This window comes from Serinus canaria, chromosome 3 (genome assembly GCF_022539315.1).
Source record: "Serinus canaria isolate serCan28SL12 chromosome 3, serCan2020, whole genome shotgun sequence".
Classification (NCBI taxonomy): Eukaryota; Metazoa; Chordata; class Aves; order Passeriformes; family Fringillidae; genus Serinus; species Serinus canaria.
Window position 1 is genome coordinate 107054995 of NC_066316.1, and position 20784 is coordinate 107075778.

At 42.3% G+C, this 20784-nt stretch overlaps 2 protein-coding genes across 7 annotated transcripts in view; both read right to left on the bottom strand.

Moving 5' to 3' along the window:
• Window positions 1-2245: 2245 nt before the first annotated feature.
• Window positions 2246-14120, bottom strand: LOC103823101 (adhesion G protein-coupled receptor F4-like). Of its 2 annotated transcripts, XM_050972350.1 has the most exons (9): window positions 13859-14119; window positions 10709-10810; window positions 10292-10328; window positions 10004-10164; window positions 8713-8991; window positions 6650-8014; window positions 5743-5784; window positions 5604-5663; window positions 2247-3382 (listed from the first exon to the last, which is right to left on the bottom strand). In XM_050972350.1, exons 2-9 carry the CDS (start codon window positions 10784-10786, stop codon window positions 3377-3379), a joined length of 2028 nt encoding a protein of 675 aa, XP_050828307.1. In that variant the 5' UTR covers window positions 10787-10810; window positions 13859-14119; the 3' UTR covers window positions 2247-3376. The 2 variants fall into 2 exon arrangements, with proteins under 2 accessions (XP_018777020.3, XP_050828307.1); XM_018921475.3 differs by having other exon boundaries at window positions 2246-3382; window positions 10292-10810; window positions 13859-14120.
• Window positions 14121-16290: 2170 nt separating this feature from the next.
• Window positions 16291-20784, bottom strand: part of CD2AP (CD2 associated protein) — a 76290-nt gene continuing 71796 nt past the window's right edge. For all 5 annotated transcript variants that reach the window (XM_030236076.2, XM_018921494.3, XM_018921490.3 and 2 more), the window contains 3 exons: window positions 20542-20726; window positions 19764-19827; window positions 16291-18599 (listed from right to left, as the gene is read on the bottom strand). In XM_030236076.2, the coding sequence (XP_030091936.1) occupies window positions 18558-18599; window positions 19764-19827; window positions 20542-20726 (291 nt within the window). In that variant the 3' untranslated portion in view covers window positions 16291-18557. The remainder of the gene's footprint in view (window positions 18600-19763; window positions 19828-20541; window positions 20727-20784) is intronic.

Consider the following 20784-nt stretch of genomic DNA (forward strand, 5'->3'; position numbering starts at 1 on the left):
AGGGAAAAACCACGGAAGGATTTCATTACATTAAAATCTAACAGGGAAGTTAAAATTCTAAACAACTCCAATGGCATTTTACAGAATCACAGAATGGGTCAGGTTGGATGGGACCACATTGGAGTCATCTGGCACAAAATTCCTGCTCAAGCATCATCCCAGAGGACATTGCACAGGATTGTTTCCAGATGGCTCTGGAATATCTCCAGTGAGGGAGACTCCACACACTCTCTGAACAATCTGTTCATTGCTCACTCACTGCACAGCAAAGTTCTCCCCCAAGTTCAGCTGGAACTCCTTGTGCACCAGTATCAATTTGATATTGATTGTGCCCCCTTGAGAGAATGAAAACAAAAATAATCTGCTTCATAATACAGAATATGTTAGAAACTGTAAACTACATAATCAGCATTGCCCTGCCTGCAGGATACAAATGGGACATCTGACCTGGGGGCAGGGAAGGGGAATTCTGGTGAATTTAGAATTTTCACCTGATGGCATTCACAGATTTCTGTGCCAAAAATACATTCCCATCATGCTGTTGGCCTAAACAAAACCACTGAAATGAGCCAGAGACGGAGGCAGTGCTACCAAGGGGCCCTTTCCTGGGAGCACATCCCCCAGGGATTTTAGAAGCATCCTCCCTGTGGGGCAGGAGGTGAAGTAGTGCTGCATGTCCCAAACTGTGCTTTCCCCCTGAAATGAGACTTAACTTTGGCAGGATGTGGCCCTGCAGACCCTGTTTGTGTGACCACACTGCCAGGGCAGTGAGCTATGGAAAGAAATGGGATGTGCAGTGAACTGGGACACCCTGGCAGGGAGGGCACTGGGGGATTTCAGGGCTCACCAGGGTGGAACAGCTCCAACCAAGCTCCTGCACATCAAGGAGTCCAACTGATGAGGACACAACACTGACCTTATTAAGCTGTTGCCACACGGGTAATTTGTGAAACTGGCAGAATTCCAGCTCTGGTGGTTCCCTCTCCTCAGTTGCAATTAAAGCTGGGCTGTCAGCCCATGGCATTCAGAAAAACACCAGTTTACAGCCCACAAAGGACAGCTACACCTTTCACCCCTAAAATATATTTATTCATTAAATGCTCCTGCACAGTTTTAAAAATTAAAAATAGAGGTTCAGTGCTCCTCCTCATCCTGGACCATGAACTGGTTCTCTGTAAAGCTCCCCCACCCCTGTTATTTTTAAATACCTAAATGACCATAAAACACAGGGGGAAATACTGATATGTGCCAGGTGCTGAAAATAAGCACATGCTTCAAACACCCTTAGACAAACAGCAGATGAAACAGATTCCTTTCATGGTGCTTTTGCTGGGGCAGACTCCTGCTGAATTTCCTGGATTCTGGAAGGGGTCTGTATAATGAAGGAAGCCTTACCCAAGACCATCTATAAATTCACTGTTTATCAGACTGGTTTAACATGCACACATGGGAGAGGAGGGCAGGTGCTGGGCTGTGCTAAATTAGCTGAAAATTTTCAGGTGCTAGAAAAAAAATCCAATAATTTCATTAATAAAATGACACCAAGAAGCAGACCTTGGGGTAATGGTCTTTTAAATTTGTTACAGCAGCAAACAGACCAAATTTTACCTCTATTTGAATAAAGCTCTCCAACGTGCAGCTGGGCTGAGTGAAAGGAGCAGGGATGGACTCCTATAACAAAATCAGTCTACAAGGAAAGAGGGGAGGGAGAGGGAGAGGGAGAGGGAGAGGGAGAGGGAGAGGGAGAGGGAGAGGGAGAGGGAGAGGGAGAGGGAGGAGAGGGAGAGGGAGAGGGAGAGGAGAGGAGAGGGAGAGGGAAGAGGGAGAGGGAGAGGAGAGGAGAGGAGAGGAGAGCGAGAGGAGAGGAGAGGAGAGGAGAGGAGAGGAGAGGCAGAGGAGAGGAGAGGAGAGGAGAGGAGAGGAGAGGAGAGGAGAGGAGAGGAGGAGAGGATAGGGAGAGGAGAGGAGAGGAGAGGAGAGGAGAGAGGAGAGGAGAGGAGAGGAGAGGAGAGGAGAGGAGAGGAGAGGAGAGGAGAGGAGAGGAGAGGAGATGAGAGGAGAGGAGAGGAGAGGAGAGGAGAGGAGAGGAGAGGAGAGGAGAGGAGAGGAGAGGAGAGGAGAGGAGAGGAAGCAGCAGAGTCCTAAGGACAAGAAATGCCCCATGGCCCAGGCACAGCTCTGGCCTCCAGACCCTCCTCAGCTTCTCCCACAGAACATCAGCCTGTGGGTTTTCCATGCCAGGGCATTTTTCTCCCTCTTCAGTAGAGGCTTGTTGATGACATTAAACTGTTATTTTGCTTAAATCTTCCATATTTCAAATGTATGTGAAATCATGTGGGTTTAAGTGATTTCTGACTTGAGGTAATACTACAGGGCATTTATCCACATTTTTGGTAGAGAAGGATAAGTACCACTTGTTAGAAACAATGACAAAATTTCAACTTTATTTTCATTTGAAACCATCGATTTATCCTAACAGGAGTCAATAATGCTTCTATCAAGGCCTTCATAAGAAAGGGTTTCTCTGAACAAGGACAGATTTTCTAATTAAACCAGACACCCCATCTCACTTGGAGAAATAATCTCCTTTGTTAGGACATTGCACAGGAGATCTCCATCCATTTGATTCAGCTCTTCTTGCTTTTCCACATCTAAAGGGGGAAACTGATGATTTGCAGGGTCCTCTTTCTTGTTCACCTCTGTCACTGTCCTGCAGGACAGGAAAGAGAATGAAAATTCTGTCCTTACAGATCAGAAAAGGGCTTTGTACAATTCCTCTGACACAAAAGTACAAGTACTGAGATGGAGAGAACAATGTTTCTGCAATGCAGAAACAGAATTGTCCATCAATCTGGGAGGACAAATGGAAATGATGAATACAGTCGCAACAAATAGAATCAGCTTTGCCCAAAAGACAACCAAAATCAGCTAGATAATGCTCAACATTTGTACATCACATGAAAAATTAAATAATTTTAGAACAGCTCCACATATTGTACAGCTCCTTATTGCACTGCCAAACAAACAAACAAACAAAAAAAAAAAAAAAAGGAAGAATTGAAGCACTGAAATGGCAAACAAAGGAGGACAAACTCTCCTCACAGCAGTTTTCACAAAGGTGAGAAACAAGCTTTGTGTTTCAGCATGTTTCCTCCAAGGGCTGCAGGAACACTGATGATTTCCTGCTCCTGACAGCAGGTTCAGGGACTTTCTCTTCTGGTTTTCATGATGCTTCCTGTGGTTGTGCTCCCAGACAGACAGGGCTGTCCATGCTCTGAGCTGGTCGGGCTCCTCAGCTCCCCTCAAACCAGCATCTCTGCCAGAAGTGCTCCTTTTCTTCTCGCTGCTCAAATCCACTGAAGACAAGAGCCCACTGCTAGGACTAGGAGGGAAAACAACCAGGTCAGATTACAAGTATCATCTGTGGAGGTGGAAGGTCCATTTCAAACAGGAGGTGCCTCAGCATCCTGTGAGAAACAGCACAAGATGATCACCTTAAAATGTGACCAACAGGAAAGGCTCCTGCAGGTCTGGGGAAACCCAGAGACATCACTGAAGGCAGAGTCTGCATCACCCTTCCAGTGTTTTACAGTGACCACTGAACCCCCAATGCACTGTCCCACTTTGGGCCCCTCAGCTCAGGAAGGACATTGAGGGGCTGGAGCGTGTCCAGGGAAGGGAATGGAGCTGGGGAAGGGGCTGGAGAACAGGTCTGAGGAGGAGCAGCTGAGGGAGCTGGGAAAGAGGCTCAGCCTGGAGAAAAGGAGGCTCAGGAGGGACCTTCTGGCTCTGCACAGCTCCCTGACAGGAGGGGACAGCCAGGTGGGGGCTGGGTTCTTTTCTCATGTGACAAGCAAAAGGACAAAAAGAAATGGCCTCAACTTGTGTCAGGGGGATTTAGATTGGATATTAGGGACAATTCCCTCACCAAAAGAGTAGTCATCCATTGGAAGAGGCTGCCCAGGGCAGTGGTGGAATAACCATAAGGTCCCTGGAGGTATTTAAAAGTCACAGATGTGACCCTTGGGGACATGGTTTAGTAGTGGGTTTGGCAGTGCTGGGTTCACAGTTGGACTCGACCTCAGAGGTCTTTTCCAACCTAAACAATCCCATGATTCTGAAGCTCTTTGAAACAATACTTTTTTTTTGTTTTGAAACAATCATCTCAGGTGTGACAAACTTCTCCAGCTGTAATGAGTCAAACTCCATGTTTACACCCAAGTTTACAAAAGTGGATGACTCACACCTTTCCCCTCTGTTATGCCACAGTAAACACCTACACGTGGTTTCTTCCACCCAGGTGAGTGACAACATCAACCCGAATTCCCAGGCACACACAGCCATAGTTTCCACATCAGGTTTTGCCCTGTGAGATCACTCAATATTTTTATCAAATGTTGCTGAGTCATGGGATTAGTAATATTTCCATCTGTTGTTTCCAGACCATTATATGGATGGTGTTTAGAGAGAATTTTAACTTTCAAACTTTCAATCCTCATCTAACACCTGACAAGATGTGAAACATCTTTATTGGATCTTCCTGGATCTATAAAAGAATTGTAATCTCAAATCTTCTGCCCCAAAGGACCCATTTCAGAGAGGAGGAATAGTTGCCTTAACCCCTCTATTTTCCCTTCATAACCCAATACATTTGAACACAGAGTCACTGGAAGACCCTCTGCAGCTTTCACTACAAGGATCATAGCTGAGTAAAAGACTGGAAAAAAGGCAAAGAAATTATTTTTCCCACGTCCAAACTGGACTGACACGGTTTCTTTTGGCAGACAGAAAAAACACTGCAGGTAATTCTTGAGTCACCTAAAGGGCATCCCCTTTCATAAATACTGTGTGAAACCACTAAGCCTTGGTAGCAAGAGAAATCTAAGGACAACAGACAAAAGTTTTCCTGTAGAGGTAGGAAACACCAGCTCAGTGATGCCAACACTTCAGTTCTGCCAAAGTTTTGTAGGAAGCTGCTAAAACAGAGTTTGTTTCCTTAAGGTTGAGTTGCTTTTATGAATTGTTCTGATACCTGAAAGAACCTCAGGCTCTCATGAGTGCACATCAATTAGCACCAAAGACACTGGCTGGGCTCTGAGTGGTTGATTGTTCTGCTCTCATCCCTCAGATGAAAGCAGAACAATCCTCTGACATCCTAAAGCAGCCCTGCTGGCACACAGATCCATATTTTTGTGAAGGCAGCAAACAGGTCGTTATATTGGGATTTCTGATTCCGAATTCCATTCCTTCCTTATTCAGTGTCCTTAAAGTAAATCTGAGGAAAAAAAGTTACTGGGACTGTCTACCAAAAGGGCTTTGACATCTGCAGGTGAAAAGATTGGTTAAAAATACCCCTTTTAACTTGTAACCACAGCAGTAGGTTATGCAAGAGTCACAGAAATCTATCAATTGCCACTTCTGATATTTAGAAGCTTAATATCCTGAGCAGACTTTTGAGACACCTGCATGTCCTTCAGCAAAAATGTACATTTGAAAAATGTCACATGGTGTAAGCTGTAACGGATGGTTCCATTATTCCAACATAAAAATTAGGTTTGTAAATTGGTAAATTAACCATTAACAGGAAAATAAATGAACTTTACCTTTTCTAGACCCCACTTCCGCCTTGATGAAAAGCAGTTCATCCTTAAGGCTTCTCTTGTCTGCAAATTTAAATAAGTAATATTAAAGAGACCAGTTTCTCAAGGTATAGAAAATGTTCATATAATCCAGAATAAGTACCTTTCTGTCCAGAAGTGTCCCAAACAACAGGATGAAGAATCCCTAAGAAATTGCAAAATCAGTTAACAAAACCAGTATAACAACATGATATTTCTTAAGTGTTTTTAGATATCTTTTCATTAAGGAGAGATCTCATCACCTATGATGCAGGTAACAGCAAAGCCCTGGTTTATCCACTCAGGGCATGCAGGCTCTCTGGGAACAGCAGGAATGGATTATAACCTGTGTTAATCCTGACTGTGAGCTGGACTGATGGGTGACAAACCAGGAGTTTCTCAGCCCACTCAGTGCAGCCTGATCCCAGAAGAGCTAAGGCAGACTGCGTGTGCAGCAGTGCATCTCGTAACACTGGGTGTTTATGCTGATGAGTTAATCAAAACCATGAAATCAGCTATGGAATTGAATGGTTTGGGTTGGAATTGACCTTAAAGGACATCCAACTCCACCCCACTGAAATGGGCAGGAACACCTTCCACTACACCAGGTTTCTCAGAGCCCCATCCAGTCTGGTCTTGAACATTTCCAGGGATGGAGCAGCTACAGCTTCTCTGGGCCTATGTCATCTTCACTGGAAGGGAGAATTTTCTGTGTAATTGTTAATTGATAAGGATTAGACATCTTTGCAGTTATGGACATTTACTGGTGTATTTTACATCTAACATAAATTAATCATGGGGTTATTTCTTCATCCCACTTCCAACCAGACCAGTTTGTCCCATGACCCAGCTGCACCTAAAACACCAGCCCGGGAAGTCTCGTGCGCGAGCCATGGGAGAGCACCAGTGGAAGAGAGAGCTGAGATCCCACTTTTCACACACACCTGCTGCCAGCCCCTCTTTGATCTGATGCCTTTATGCCAGGCTCAAGGTCTGAGCACACACACTGCTCCCAGTGTCCCAGAGCTCACCTGGAAGGCGTTCAGCAGTGCAAACACGACGTGGAAGGCCAGAGAGCGGCTGTCGATGATTGTGGCTAACCCAAAGCCCCAGGTGAGGCCCAGCAGAGGTGTCAGAAGGGCAACGTTTTTGCTGACTCGGATCATGCTGCTCAAATCTTGTGACTTGCAGCCTTCTCCAATGGAGGATCTCCCAGTCTTTACCACAACCACAATCACCACAATGAGATTCATCACAATGATGCTCAGGGCAGGTACAACAAAAGCCAAAAGGGCTTTTGTCTCATACCAATTGAGCCAGCAAGCTCCACTCCTTAAATACCCATTTTTTGGTTCAGTAATAGCAACAGTGAGGATAGATATGACCAAGGGACATCCATATCCAATAGAGAATGCTGCAGCTAAGAATACAGATCTTGTTATCTTAAAAAAAATTAATAATAATCCATAGAGAATTAAGAGGCCCAGGGTGAACATCCAAAAAAACAGGGCAAGATAGAAAAAGTGAAGGAAAAAAGTGGCTGCCACACACAGCTGGTAGTTTAGGGCTGCATTGTGCACAATGGCTGCCAGGATGAACAGGACATCAGCGACGAGAAGCGAGGCAGCGATGTTGACCAAGCAGAAGTGGCGCATGTAGGTGATTTCAGTTTTGGTGACGTGCTGCCAGACCACGGCCTCGACGGCGAGGCAGAGGACCAGGCTGAGAATGGACAGGCCCAGGCCCACCCGTGTGATGTAGTCCAGCAGGGAGCTCCGAGGCACGGCCGGGGCCATCAGGATGGAGAAGGCTCTGTAGGTGCGGCGCCGGTGGGCACAGACGCAAACCACGGCGCTGATGTTGTGCACGCGCACCGCGCACGCCCGGGGGTCCCAGCGCCGCTCGGCCGAGTGCCACCCCACGCACTGAGCCCCCACCTGCTCCAGCTTGTTCAGCTTCTCAAAGGTGAGCAAAATGTTCTGGAGCTCCTCTGGCAGCAACACCGACAGCACCATCCCGTTCACAACGGCGGGGTCTGGCCGGTTGGTCTCCAGGATGACTCCGAGCGTTGGAAACGCAACGCTGATGGCTTTGGAAGCCCTGGGTAACCTCAGCAGCTCTTCCTCTGGAATCACCACGTGCCCAGTAATATTGCCTGTGCTGTTGAACTCCATGGAAAAGTCAAAGCTCTTTCCTGAAGTGTTTCTGTGTATGCTGTAGCCTTTGGTAGCGATGAACGGCTCCTGGATACTTTCTGACCCATTTCTTAGAAGAAGTTTCCCAGCAAATAAATTCACCGAGTCCAGTAATATTGAACCAGCATTTCTGTCCTTTACAAAAGCCCAGTTGGAAATGATGGAGCTGTTTAGAATATGGTTTGCTATCCTGCTGTAGCTCTGTAACAAACAAGCAAAATAGAATTTGTTTTATGTTAGAAGAAACCAAATATTATTCTCCAGACATTTCCTCCAAAAAGGCTGATTTAATTAATGAGTGACTTCTATAAAAGGAATAATCCTTTTGACAATGAATATATATATTCCCATGACCCATCCCAGTCAAACCCAAACATCTCATTACTAGAATTCTCCTATCCTCTTCATATCCTGAATCAAAAACTGATTAGAGAAGTAAACATAAAGCAAAAAGGACACCCTAGTTCTATTCCAGATGCTGACCCACAGTGCAGGGGGTCACCTTTTTATACCCTTTTTACCACCCTCTCTGTATTTCTTCCACTGCTCTCTGAGTTAATCAGGGAAAGATCTCAGATGCTGTTGTACAAGGCTGCCTTCCCTACAGTGTAATACTTTCAAAAGTAATTCTTCCCTGTACTGTTAGCCCATGGCTTTAACAGCAGCTCCTGAAAACCTTTGCTTTTAAAGAAATTCAACCTCACAGTCTATTTTCATCACACATGAATAAGTCAAAAAGTTTCTCTGACAACAAAATATCCCACTCTGGAATCTCTTTCCAGGTGATCTCCATGTGACCTGCAGCCACCACTTCATTGGGCAGTGGCCTAAAGGACAAAATACTTGTGGATGCTCCGTAAAGCTCAGAAGCACCTCCCAAAGCCAATAAAAGTAAATACCTGCATTTTTCCTCTAGTGACATTCTCTGATAGCAGCAGGGAAATCTTCTTTAGCAATTCCACTATATCAGCAATGTTTCCTGGGATGGCTGGTGAAGACAGGATATCTGGGATGATGCATGAAAAATCAGCTTGGCAGCTATGATTCCCAGCACCAAAATGTTTTGCTCCATCTCCAGGCTTCCCAGGCCCTAGCTTTCCTCCTCCTACAAAAGGAAGATGCTCTCCAGCACCACCACCATGTCCTCCAGAGCATGGGAGTTCACTTTGGGATATCCTCTGGAGGGAGGAAATAGATTTGAGACAATTAATGAAAAGCATGAAAATGAAGCCACAGCTACAACTAGGCAAGAGATGCAGTGCTGGGTGTGCAGAGAATGTGCCAGATGGACTGAAACACAGAACCAAAGCTCACCTGAGAAGAATATCATAGTTATTCTACAGACATGAAGGAAGGGGCAAGAACTAAATGCAATGTCTTATTCTTGAAGTAACTTGATTAAGGATCTTGCAGCAGAGGAGAATGTGTCATAAATCATCTGGTTATTGCACACTTTGGTGTTGTTCTTTCCTCAGCTTCATCCTTCTGTGTTCTTATCTTGGTTTAGATCCATGTGAGGAACACCAGCCAAGTGAACAAGGCAACTTCACTTCTGAATTATGTTTCCACACAAGCATCCCCCAAATTTATTTCCTATAAACTGATTTAAGATTGTGAAAGAACTAGAGAAAAGTCTGATGAGGAGAGGCTGAGAGATCTGGGATGTTCAGCTTGGAAAAAAGGAAGCTCAAGGGGGAACCATATCAGTCTTTATAATTACCTGAAATGAGGTAATAGTGAGGTGGGGGTCAGGCTCTTTCTCACAGGTAAAAAGTGATAGGACAAGAGGCCATCGTCTCCAGGCACATCAAGGGAGGTTTAGATATTAGAAAAAAATTCTGAAAGGGTGGTCAGGCATTAGAACAGACTGCCCAGGAAAGTGGTGTAATCACAATTCCTGGACATGCTCAAAAAAGGTGTGGAGGTGACACTTGAGGATGTCACCTTGAGGTTCAGCTTGAGGTACAGCAGTGAAATGGTTCTGCTGGGCTAATGGTTTCACTCAGCAACCTTAGAGGCCTTTTCTAACCTAACCAGTTCTTTAATTTCATGAAGTCAGAGCCTGTTATCAAAGTATTCTGTGTTTTAGGATCCCATCTCCCTTTGCTCAAGACTGAAAGTTCATGGAAGAAGGGTCTGTCTTCCCAAGAAGTTACAAGCACAGGTTAAGGTGCACAACAGCATCCTCACCTGAAAAAGGGACTGAACATCCAGGCTTGCACAAGCATCTGACAGCATCTGCCACTTTCTGTCCTCACAGACAAAGCTTGTCTCCCCATGGAAGGAGGGAGAGCAAGGCTGAATACAAATTGCTCCATTATCTTGGCAGGGAATGAGATTTATACAGGCATCTGGAAAATAAACCAAGCAGACACTGTTACAAGGTGAAAGACAGCATACCATGGTCTGTGATGCATCAGGGGTGTGAAGCATTGCTAACTGATAACATCTCACAAAGCATTAACCAGGGCACTGTACCTTGCTCATAACCAGTCTTTGATTCATTACTGAGAACCTGAAAAATAAGAAGTGGAACATAGAGTGAATGTTCACATAAATAAGTAAAAGATGACTCCTTGGCACAAACCAGAAAGGGTTTCAACAGGCAAATATCCTTTTGAGGTCCAGAATGCAGAGCTTGTGGCCCTTTGTTCATACAGACCAAGTGAGAACTCTCCACCTAAAGTCTGCCTCTATAAATGAAGCCTTCAGATGGACCCTGCTATGGAAGTGACACTCTGAGCTCATGCTCAGATCTCATATGAGGAAGTTGTTTATGATGAGGCTGGTGAGACACTGGAACAGGCTGTCCTGACAGGCTGTGGCTGACCCATCCCTGGAAGTGTTCAAGATCACTTGATGGGGATTTGAGAAGCCTGGTCTAGTGAAACTTACCCTGGGAGTGGTGTGTGGCACAGCCAGGAAGAAGTGTGCAGCCCAAAGGAGCAGGCAGTAGACCACCCTCACATCCATCACCACTCATTTGCTGATTTCCTCCTGGAATAAAGATGTTAAAGAAGTTTAGTCATCTCTGTTTCCACTTTTTGAACACAGTCTGATTATTTACTAGTAAAAAAGCAGCTAAACCTATGCCAGAGACTGTCCTTACTGGATTTGCAAGGTGATTGTCTGTTCAACGCTGTAAGCTGCAAGCTGGAGAGCTTATTAAAGCCACTCAGCCTGTGGGTCCCTTTTGAAGTGATTTAAGACAGTCTCATCTCCACTGAGTTCAGTGCTCTGCTCCCCTTGGCCAGTTCCTGCCAAATGAGTAGGAAACGTGGGCACTCAGGGCCCAGAAATCAAAATATGATAAAGAAGGGCCAGAGTGAAGAGTTATTTCCTTTGCAGGAGGATTCAGACTTCTGTTCTCTCCATGAAGTTTCCCATAGTCCTTAATAAAAGCTAAACATCCTGGGATGCAACTTGTTACAGGCATATTTGTTAGAGAAAAATAATCCAGCAAAGGGAATGAAGGGAAAACAGCATGACACATCAAATATCATTATTAAATGCTAGAAATGTCCAAGGGAAAAGCAACAGCTGCTGTGGGTTGAAGAAGGATTGAGACACTGATAATCTATCACCACAAGTATAAGTAGATAATTTAACTTTTAAAAAAATAAAAAATGCATAAAAGTTAGTGAGCTAAACCACTAAAGCAAGAAGCAAATGCACAGTGACAAAACAGGATGACAGCTTGATCTCAAGAGAAGGCAACATGAAAAGCCTGATCAAATTACCATGCCTTGAGAGGAGCCCCTCAATTTTCCCCTGACACATACGGATCAGCACAGAAGATGCTGATCAGAAGCAGAAGGGGTCCTGCACTGGGAGAGCAGAGGTGTGGTTTCCCATCCAGAGGCTCCAGACTCTCCCATTCGACAGCATCAAAGGCCCAGGCACACAGCTGGCTGCCCCTTTCATCTGTGAGGTTTGTCCACCATGCTATAATTTCAGATCTGTAGGGTTTATTACTTAATCATGAAATTGCCATAAAAGAGTTCAACTAATGCACTGAATTTCTAAGGTAGCTCTTAAGGAGAATCTCATGTCAGCCTCTGAATTCAGCTGTTAATATGAAAAGCATTTTCTGGGTTAAAAGCTAGCAGACACTAGCTCTTCTAAGGAAATAAAATGGATCAGGAGAAACAAAGCAGAATATTGGGATCAATATTGCCAAAGAAGGGGAGGTGGCTGGGAAACACCTACAGGTTTGGGGTGAAAGGCTGCACCAAATCCTTTCTGATTTCTGCGGTCATTAAATGTTTATTGTCAATTCCATTTCACAGCTCTGAATCCTTGAGCTCATCGTGCCTCACCACTAATTAATTCACATTCATTTTGTGTTTAATCACAGGTGGAACCCCACCTAGGGCTATTATCTCTGAGTGAGGCAGAAATCTGGGACATCTCCAAGTACGTCGGGCTCACCGAGACACCGGCCCCTGCCAGCAGTGGAACACGGAGCTCACTCGGCTGCATTGTTTGACTCATCTTGGAAACCACCCAGTCCCAGCACTGCAACAGCCTGCCAAGGCAACCACTGTGCAGCTGGAGAAACTCAGGGCAAAACAAACAAAACAGCAGCAAGTCACTGTTACTTTAGGAAAAAATAAGGGTATAGGGACACTGGGCCACATGAAAGCATAAACAGAGGGAGGATGATTTATCTCTTATCACAAACTATCTACTGCCAATAATCCCTGCCTTTGTAAGAAGCTGTAAGCATGATACTCCTCTATTCCAGAGGTTTCTGCTCCATCCAAGTACCAGGACACAGGTACATGAGCAGCTGAGGTGTCACCCTCTCAGGTGAAAAGGACTTTCTAGTAAGGGGACACTTTCACACCCAGCTCAGGAGATTGTCAGCAGCTGATGATCCTTCTGCAGTTCATTTCAAAGCCCTCAACAGAAAGGAAAGAGCAAGGAGAGACTGGATGGGCAGTGGTTACAAGAGAGCAAAGAGTCTCTTAAAACAGAAAAAAAAAAAGCAAAAAACCAACCAATCATGAATTTAAAAAGTAATCCCTATGTTGGTTAATGCTCACAGCCTTGCATTCAAATCCCTTACTATGACTCCTGCTGGTGTAAAATTTAAGTATCTCGTAAAACTCTACAGAACTATCCTCCTTTCCTCTACCCCAAGCATATTAATGCAGATTTTAACCACTGGCAGACTGCACAGCAGTCTGGCCCCACATGAACTCAGCAAACAAAGGGATCTGTCCAAACAATGACAACTATGGGAGTTACACCCCCCACAATGCTGAACCCAAAGTCTCTGCCCAAAGGGTAGAGAGTCACCTCTCTCCCCTGTGCACTGCTCCAGAAAACAAACTACAGCTAAGTTTACAGGGAAAGGTGTCCTGCACAAAAAAATCTCAAGCACCCTTTTTACAAAATTAAGATTTATACTGACCTTGCAATAATTTGGTAGAGAAATATATTTTTCCAAATATTACAAACTCATAACTTCAACATTTATCAGAAGCATTAAACCTATTATTACAAAACCTAATCTATTGGTTTTAGGGCTTGAATGGCCACATGGCTTACTTACAACTCTATAAACCACCATAACATGATAACCTGCCATTGCTACCAAGCAAGTTAAGGCTGCAGCAGGAGGCTTTAGTGTTCATATGGTCATCCAAGAATAAAAAGTAAAGCTCTTAATTCTTCAGAATGGTGTCAGTTGTATTTTTAAAGGAATCACAGTTGGAAAGTGTAGCTTTAAGTGAAGCAAGTTCTAATAGGAGAGTAATCATCTTTATATATACCCATAAGAAAACTCAAAATTTTCTTAAAAGTGATAGAGAGAGACCAATTACAAAACTACAAAAAAAAAAAAAAAAACACAAGAGGTTAACTAAAATATCTAATTATTTTCACAGATGTAAAGACAACATAAAACTAAGGAAAGAAGTGCAAAGTAAAGACAGACTTAGCAAATAAATGCATTTTAGATTATGAATGAACCAATTTCACAGACCACTGGTAATTCTCCAGCAGCTCTGCAATAATGATGTTCTCTGAAGTACTCACTGTTTTCAGAAGTCTGAGGAATACTGTGAGCAAAGTTAACCCAGCCAGGGATCCCCAAGGTCTCAGATGTGACTCTCTAACCACTCCTCTGCTGCCATCCTGCCCCAGTCTCACTGTCAGTCTCACCCAGCCCTGCCTGGGTGCCCCGACTCATTTGGTGTTTTCCCATGAAGAAATAATGTTGGGCAGCAGCTGCTTCTTTTCTTGCCTGACTGGATTAAGGCTGAGGAACCTGCAGATGAAGGTATTGCACTGCAAAATGACAAAACACCTTACAAACACACCCACAAATTGGCCAGATTGCCACCTCTGCCAGGAGTCCACAGGGATGAGTCACACCCGTGGGGTTGGTGCCCTCCCTCCAGGTGCTTCTGCTCTCCTGTATTTCATAGAATCATGGAATGGTTTGGGTTGGAAGAGACCTTAAAAACCATCCAGTTCCAACCCCCTGCCATGGGCAAGGACATCTTCCACTGTTCAGGTTGCTTTAAGCCCCCTGCAAACTGTTCTTGAGCACTTCCAGGGATGGGACATCCACAACTTCTCTGAACAATCTCCTAAAGACTTCAAAACACTAATGATCACAATCTGGTCAAGTTAATGCATTATCCTGCATAAATGCAGAGCATTCTACTGACAGCACCTAGTGAAGCTAAAAAGCTCAATGGGTAAATAATAACCTTTTCTTCAGGACTACCCCATCATTAGTGTCACCCTTTATCTGCTGAATCTTGTGCCATGGTCACTGCTGGCTCTCTAAACACCACCTCACTTCCAAGAGCCAGATTTCCAATAGCCAGAAATGTACAGCAAGTAGTTTATCCCTACAGAAGAGCAATTCCTAACACTCCTTCACACAGAACTGACTTGGAAGAGCTCTGGTCACTATTTTTTCTGCATTCCTGCAGTGTATTAGTCAGGAGTTTATGGGGTTTCCTGTCATTTTGTCTGCTGTCACAACTCCAGCCAGTCCTCAGTCACAGGCATGTCTGCAGTTTTAACCTAAAGACAGGTATTATTTACTGTTCTGCTTTGATACAGCCAGCCTCACATCAGGATCAAGTAGGAATTTAGCCAGGCACAACCAAGCACAGCCAACAGAACCCACCTGGGAAGGTGAAATTACTTGTACTTGATACAATACCAGAGAGAGATCAATTAAAATAATGAAGAAAGAAATGCTAAAAACCGTATCATGTCAAGGTATGGACATATCACCTGCAGCTGTGCTTCTACACACTCCCTGAACCTTTACTTTGATGGCAAAACTGAAAGGCCCTTGGTTCTCAACACCTCCTCAACATCAAGAGTTCTCTGAAGGACACAAAGTCCAGCATCCTGCAGCCCTCAGACACCCGCATGCTTCTCCCAGATGGAAGCTGGGTCAATCTGGGCTCCCAGGGGGCTTGGAAAGAGATTGAAACCATGACTCCCAACAAAGAGGCACTCCAAACCTTGGCCCCAACAGCATCAGTCTGACGCTTTACAAGCTGGTTGGGGTTGTTTGCATTCCTCAGGCACATGCAGGGAGCGGTTTGTCTTGTCAGCTCTTGCAAAACCCAATGACCCAAGATCTGCAACCAGCTGTCCTCATCACCGGCTTTCTCAGAGATCAGAAACCTCCCAGGTAACTTTTAGAGCAGCCAAAATGCAGCTGTGTGAATCTGGGTTTACCATGTCCTTTGGAAAGAGGTAACAACAGACTTGTGCTATCTTAATGAATACAAGGTATTTATTTAAAAGTTCAACAGATACTTTGCTATACAATTCAAACCTTGCAATAATCACAGGTTTCCATCAGAAATTCACTTCCATGAATATTAATGAAAAAAAATCATCTTTGTCGAAAAAAATCAAGTAAGTACACCTGTAATTTTGCTTTTTTTTTTAACTGGACCTTGTGTACTACCAAAAGATTTTTAGAGAATCTTAACATAGCATGAAAACCTGGCAGTTTAAAAATGCCCTTCTGCTGTTCCGTTCTTTATGTGCCTATTCCCTCTACCATATCCCTATTAAACATGCCATACCCTCAGTTTTCAGTTCTTCACTATATACTTCAAAAGGGATTCAAACATGCATTTATCCATGTTACTGAGTGGCAATAGGGATCTTAAATAAAGCCTCTGAAGATGCACAGTAAAGTCAGTTCAATATGGGCCAAGGAGGAAAAAAAAGAGGGTAATGAATAGATCTTGAGAAATTAAAAATGCCCAGTTACATTTGCAAAGGCAAACTGAGCTTTCCAACTGTTTGGATCCTAAGACACCCTGATAAGCAGGAGCCAGAGCATCCCAGTGAGATAATGGAAATCTGAAAACTTTAAAGAGGTCTATTATAAATACTTTGCTTCCACTCCCCACACTCCTCCTTGGAAAGAATTTAAGGGCATACAAAACAATCCTGAACAGAACTGAGCAGATGCCTGAAGATGTTTTTATACTCATTTTATTTGCCGAGTTTGGGTAGCATGCATCATTTTACAGCACCGGTAGACAAGTCAGTGAAGCACACTGCTCTTAGGAACTTGTACTGTGGAATGTCTCAAAACCATTACCCTCTCCCCCTCCACTCCAGTAGGTCACACTAGCTGAAGACAAGACAGACACACATCAGGGCAACTTCCTTATGGCTACAAATACTCATAGCAGCAACTTTTAAAGGAGGGCTTAATAAATCAAGTCATTGCACTTGGGTCATTTATTGCTATCACGAACAAAGGCCATTAAATAACAAACACCTCTCATTTGTGGCTGTAACTGATTGTCTTGTTCTGTTCATCCTGTGCAAGCTCACACACAGGCTCAATTTCTGCAGAGCAACCCCTTCCAAGATTTGTTTTGTGCTCCAATCAGTGAAGAGCTTGTATAACAAAACTGGGTCCTCCATTAGGCTCAATTCTTGTTTTTCATCACCTGCTCAACAGGCATGAATTCCAGGCAAGAGTTGAGTGTCTGATGACAGCACATGATTCCTTAATTCATTTGTGATGCACTTGGGCAATTCAACATGGGCAATTCAAAGTTAAAAGCATTAAGAGTGAATCAGCTTACTAGCCATTTGACTAGCAAATATTACTCCATACCTGCATAGTGTATTGATCAGATTTCAATGAGATTTCATGAACTATCTGCATCAGTAATGGACAAACATTCCCCAATTAACTTTTGACATTTGTATTTTATGACACAAACTGTGAAAGAATCCCATGGTGTAGGATTACTCTCAAAAAGTAACACTTCTGTATCACTTGAACACTGAATAATTACTACATTTATGACTACTCCCATGAAGAGAAGCTGAATTACTTTCTTTTATTGGCAAAGATGTCAAACTATGAGGCTTTTTTTTGTCTTTTTATTTATAGCAGACCTAAAGGAGATGAGCTGATTAACAAAACTAATGAATTTGACTGGCTTTCTAAAGCTGTATGTTTTTTAATTCTTTAATCAGACAAACAAAGCAATAAATACCATTTTCTCTGATCACTTTGTATATTATTTCTCTATTGTTCTGGTGCAAGTTTTGAGCCCAGGGGTTAAAGATAATGGTAATCCACAAGATCTCAACTTCTTTTCCATAAAGACACCATCACAATGATGTCAAAGCAATTGTTCCAATCACTTACTAAAATACAAAGATGTTACTAAGTTTAGAGGTACACAATGTACTGAGAAAGTTTATGGCATAAATATATAAATATTGAGAGCTTTTGAGAGTATCAAAGTTCCAAAGGGATTTATTTGGAGATATATTATAAACAAAACCTGACTATTGTAAAAACAAATCAAGATGCATACTTGAACCTCTAGAAAGACTGATGACTTCAGAAACACAGAAGTACAGATGCTGTGACTTAAGGTTTACTCTTTCATGCTCTACACTGTAATATTTTAGGCACAACAGACCTAAACCAGGCGAGACTGGACTGTCGCTTTGTTTCTGTATTCCTTGCATTTTGAGGTTTAACAGGTAATTTTGTCACGATTTCACAATTAAGTCTTAAATCCCTTTTTAATCCAATAGTGCAAGTGACAAACCGTTCTGCTGAACTACTGGAATTAGATCATTCAATCTTTCTACACTGCATAGGAGTTTCACCTGCTTCATTGCACTAACAAATTCCTATCTCATTATTCACACTGTGCTGTTCATAAGTTGAGTATTCTCACTGCAGACAGGCACAACAGCATAACCCCGGGTAAGACTGCCAAAATTATACAAATATTATATATTCCCTTTTGCATGTAGGGGAAAAGTAGTGACTACAATTACAATACAGTCATTCCATCCCTTCCAACAGACTATTTTACAGATTAGTTGCAAAGACAGATCACCCTATTTATAGTATAGATCTCTTTAAAAATTAAGCTACAGGTATTCAATAAAAATCTATTAAGAATTCCCTCTCCTTTCTATACAGATTCAGTAGTATTTTCAAGCAAACCGAAAAAATAAGGTCTGCAATTCCAGCACAGTAAGAAATAAGGCCTCTTTTATATTGGCAAAAAAATTACACCATTATTCTTTTTTGTTTTCTTATCTCTCTGAATATAAGACTATATTCCTTTTTTTTATTATATTTTTTCTTTAAGACTGTAGAACACCAGAGCATCCATTATAATGAAATAAGAGTCAGTTCTCCTTGTGTTCAGCGTTGAATTCCTGGCAAGATAAAAACATTGAGTCCATAGCTGTCTCATGTAGACATCACTGCTTTCTTCAATTTTTCTATTTCAAGCTGAAAAAACAAACATTTTGAAAAGAAAGTCATTATTGAAGTAGCTATAATATCTTCAGAGCTTTCACCAAAGTTATAACCTTTACATTTCAAAGACACTTGAGTATTACACACCATAGAAGCATTTGACAGTACAGTATTTAAAGTTGATTTTGTACCACTATATTGCTAAAAGAAGAGGAATTTAAAATAATTAAAAATTTGACTACAGTTCTGGTATAACCTTTTTAAAATAAAAAAAAAAATCTGATTGATAAATCAGTTTATCTGGATAAACTCTCTCTGAAAAAAGAAGTCAAAGCTGGGTTTTGCAATCACCTGACAGGTCCCCATGTAATGCTGCACCATCACCTAAGAGTAGCTTCTTAGAACAGCCTTTCATGCAAAACACTGCCTGGACTAATTTGTATTTCTTGATATGGACTTAAGAGGACACCTGGAGTTACATCCTCTTCATCTCCACTGCACATTTAAGGCACCTTCACTTTAGAGTCACATTAAAGAGAGACTCACCAGAAGTTTCTCTCATGTGTTGCAAGCAGCTTTGTAGTCAGCAAGATGTACTATTTCACAAATAAAATGCCCTTTTGTACCAGACTGAAATAATTTCCTACAATAAGCTCAACCTATTAACTACCTAATGGCATCATACTGCACTGCAGGTAGTGTTCTTCATCAGCAAACTCAGGAGTGGCATTCATTCATAAGGAATTTTTTCAGATGCATTCTGTTCTTTTGGCAAATCATCCATACTTAATATTTAAACAATTCATCAAAACTTTAGAGAAGTTTACTTTTGTTTTTCTTTAGATTACTTAGACTAAACAGGTCTTTCAATCTTATAAATGCAAAGTATTAACTGTCTTTCCTGGAACTTGTCCAGCTGGACATATTTCTAGAAAAGAGCAGAAGCCAGCAGAATCCACTAAAATGAACTCCCACCCCAACCCCCACACTGACTGTTACAAATAATATTCCAGAAAAAGAAAGGTGAACTTGGATCTTCTCTATACATCCAAATGCCTCATGAGGCATTAATTCAATCACAAAATAAAACAGCAAAAAAAAAAAAGAGACTGAACAGGTTTGTTAAGACTTTCCTGTGATATCAAATCCCAGAACAAAGCCTACACACCCCATGCCCTCCCAAAGGGGTAACATTACCTCCAGATTGCTTCGCAACAGTTTCTCTTCTTCCAAATCCTTCTTTAGTTTTTCCAGTTCTCTCCTAATAGTAGTTAAAATAGAAACAGAAGTCAGAAGGGGGAAAAAGAAACTTCACATTACTGAGGACAGGATGCACAGGTCTTGTTAAAATTTTACAAGTGGGATTCACAAAACAAGGCAAATGCCCACCAGTGAATTGTTACTCATATCTGTTGGACCACAAGTTTCCACCATCACTCAACACTTCTTACCTACTGCTATTCCCTAATTTTTAATCCCAATTTTAAGATGCTACTTATATGTCTGTGCAGTTATTTAATACTTAAAAGTTGAATTCAAGCTAAAATAACCTAAAATAACACAGCTACTTCTACAAAGAGAATAAATTACTTAGAATATAAGTCATGTCAATATTGCAAGTACTTGTGCAGTGTTACACAGGGCCTGCACCATGTACTTATGTCATCACCACAAAAAATTAACTACTTTTCCTTATAATGAAAGCACAAACTGTTTAAGAAATACTTTCAAAAAGATGTAATAGATGCAGGAGTGCAAAGTAGGAGGGAAAAAATGTGTGCAAATTCCAGAAATACTCTGACATCAAATTTGTACAAATTTAGGACATTTAGTAGGACTAAATTGAATAGAAAACACCTGAATTTATGTATTAATATGTTATTAGCATAGAATTTCTTATTTTAAAGTCTGGCATTGAAGACATTCATAAGATGTCTATATAACCCCTTGCAGAACTGACAAAGGAAATATTTACCCATGCTCTTTCTTCAGGGCATCTACTAAACCCATTAAATCATTAATCTGAGTCCTGAGCTCTTCCACAGAATTTTTTTCCTCGTATGTCTCTCCTTTCAGTTGGAGGTCTCCAGGTAAAAAGTCGAGTATGACAGAGCTTGGTCTCTGAGATGAAGGTGGAATCAGGGGGCTGAATGCAGATGGCTAAAAAATAAATTGGCAGAAAGGTAAGAAGTGAAATCTTTATGAACTGAATGCTTAC

What these genes read in the sequence shown, in the direction of transcription:
- LOC103823101 (XM_018921475.3), bottom strand. Translation starts at nt 10,469, where the DNA reads ATGAACAAAGGGCCACAAGCTCTGCATTCTGGACCTCAAAAGGATATT. An exon ending in AAAGACTGGTTATGAGCAAG is followed by an intron (nt 10,165 to 10,291) that starts GTACAGTGCCCT and finishes TTTATTTTCCAG; the next exon opens with ATGCCTGTATAAATCTCATT. An exon ending in TCACTAGAGGAAAAATGCAG is followed by an intron (nt 8,015 to 8,712) that starts GTATTTACTTTT and finishes TGTTTGTTACAG; the next exon opens with AGCTACAGCAGGATAGCAAA.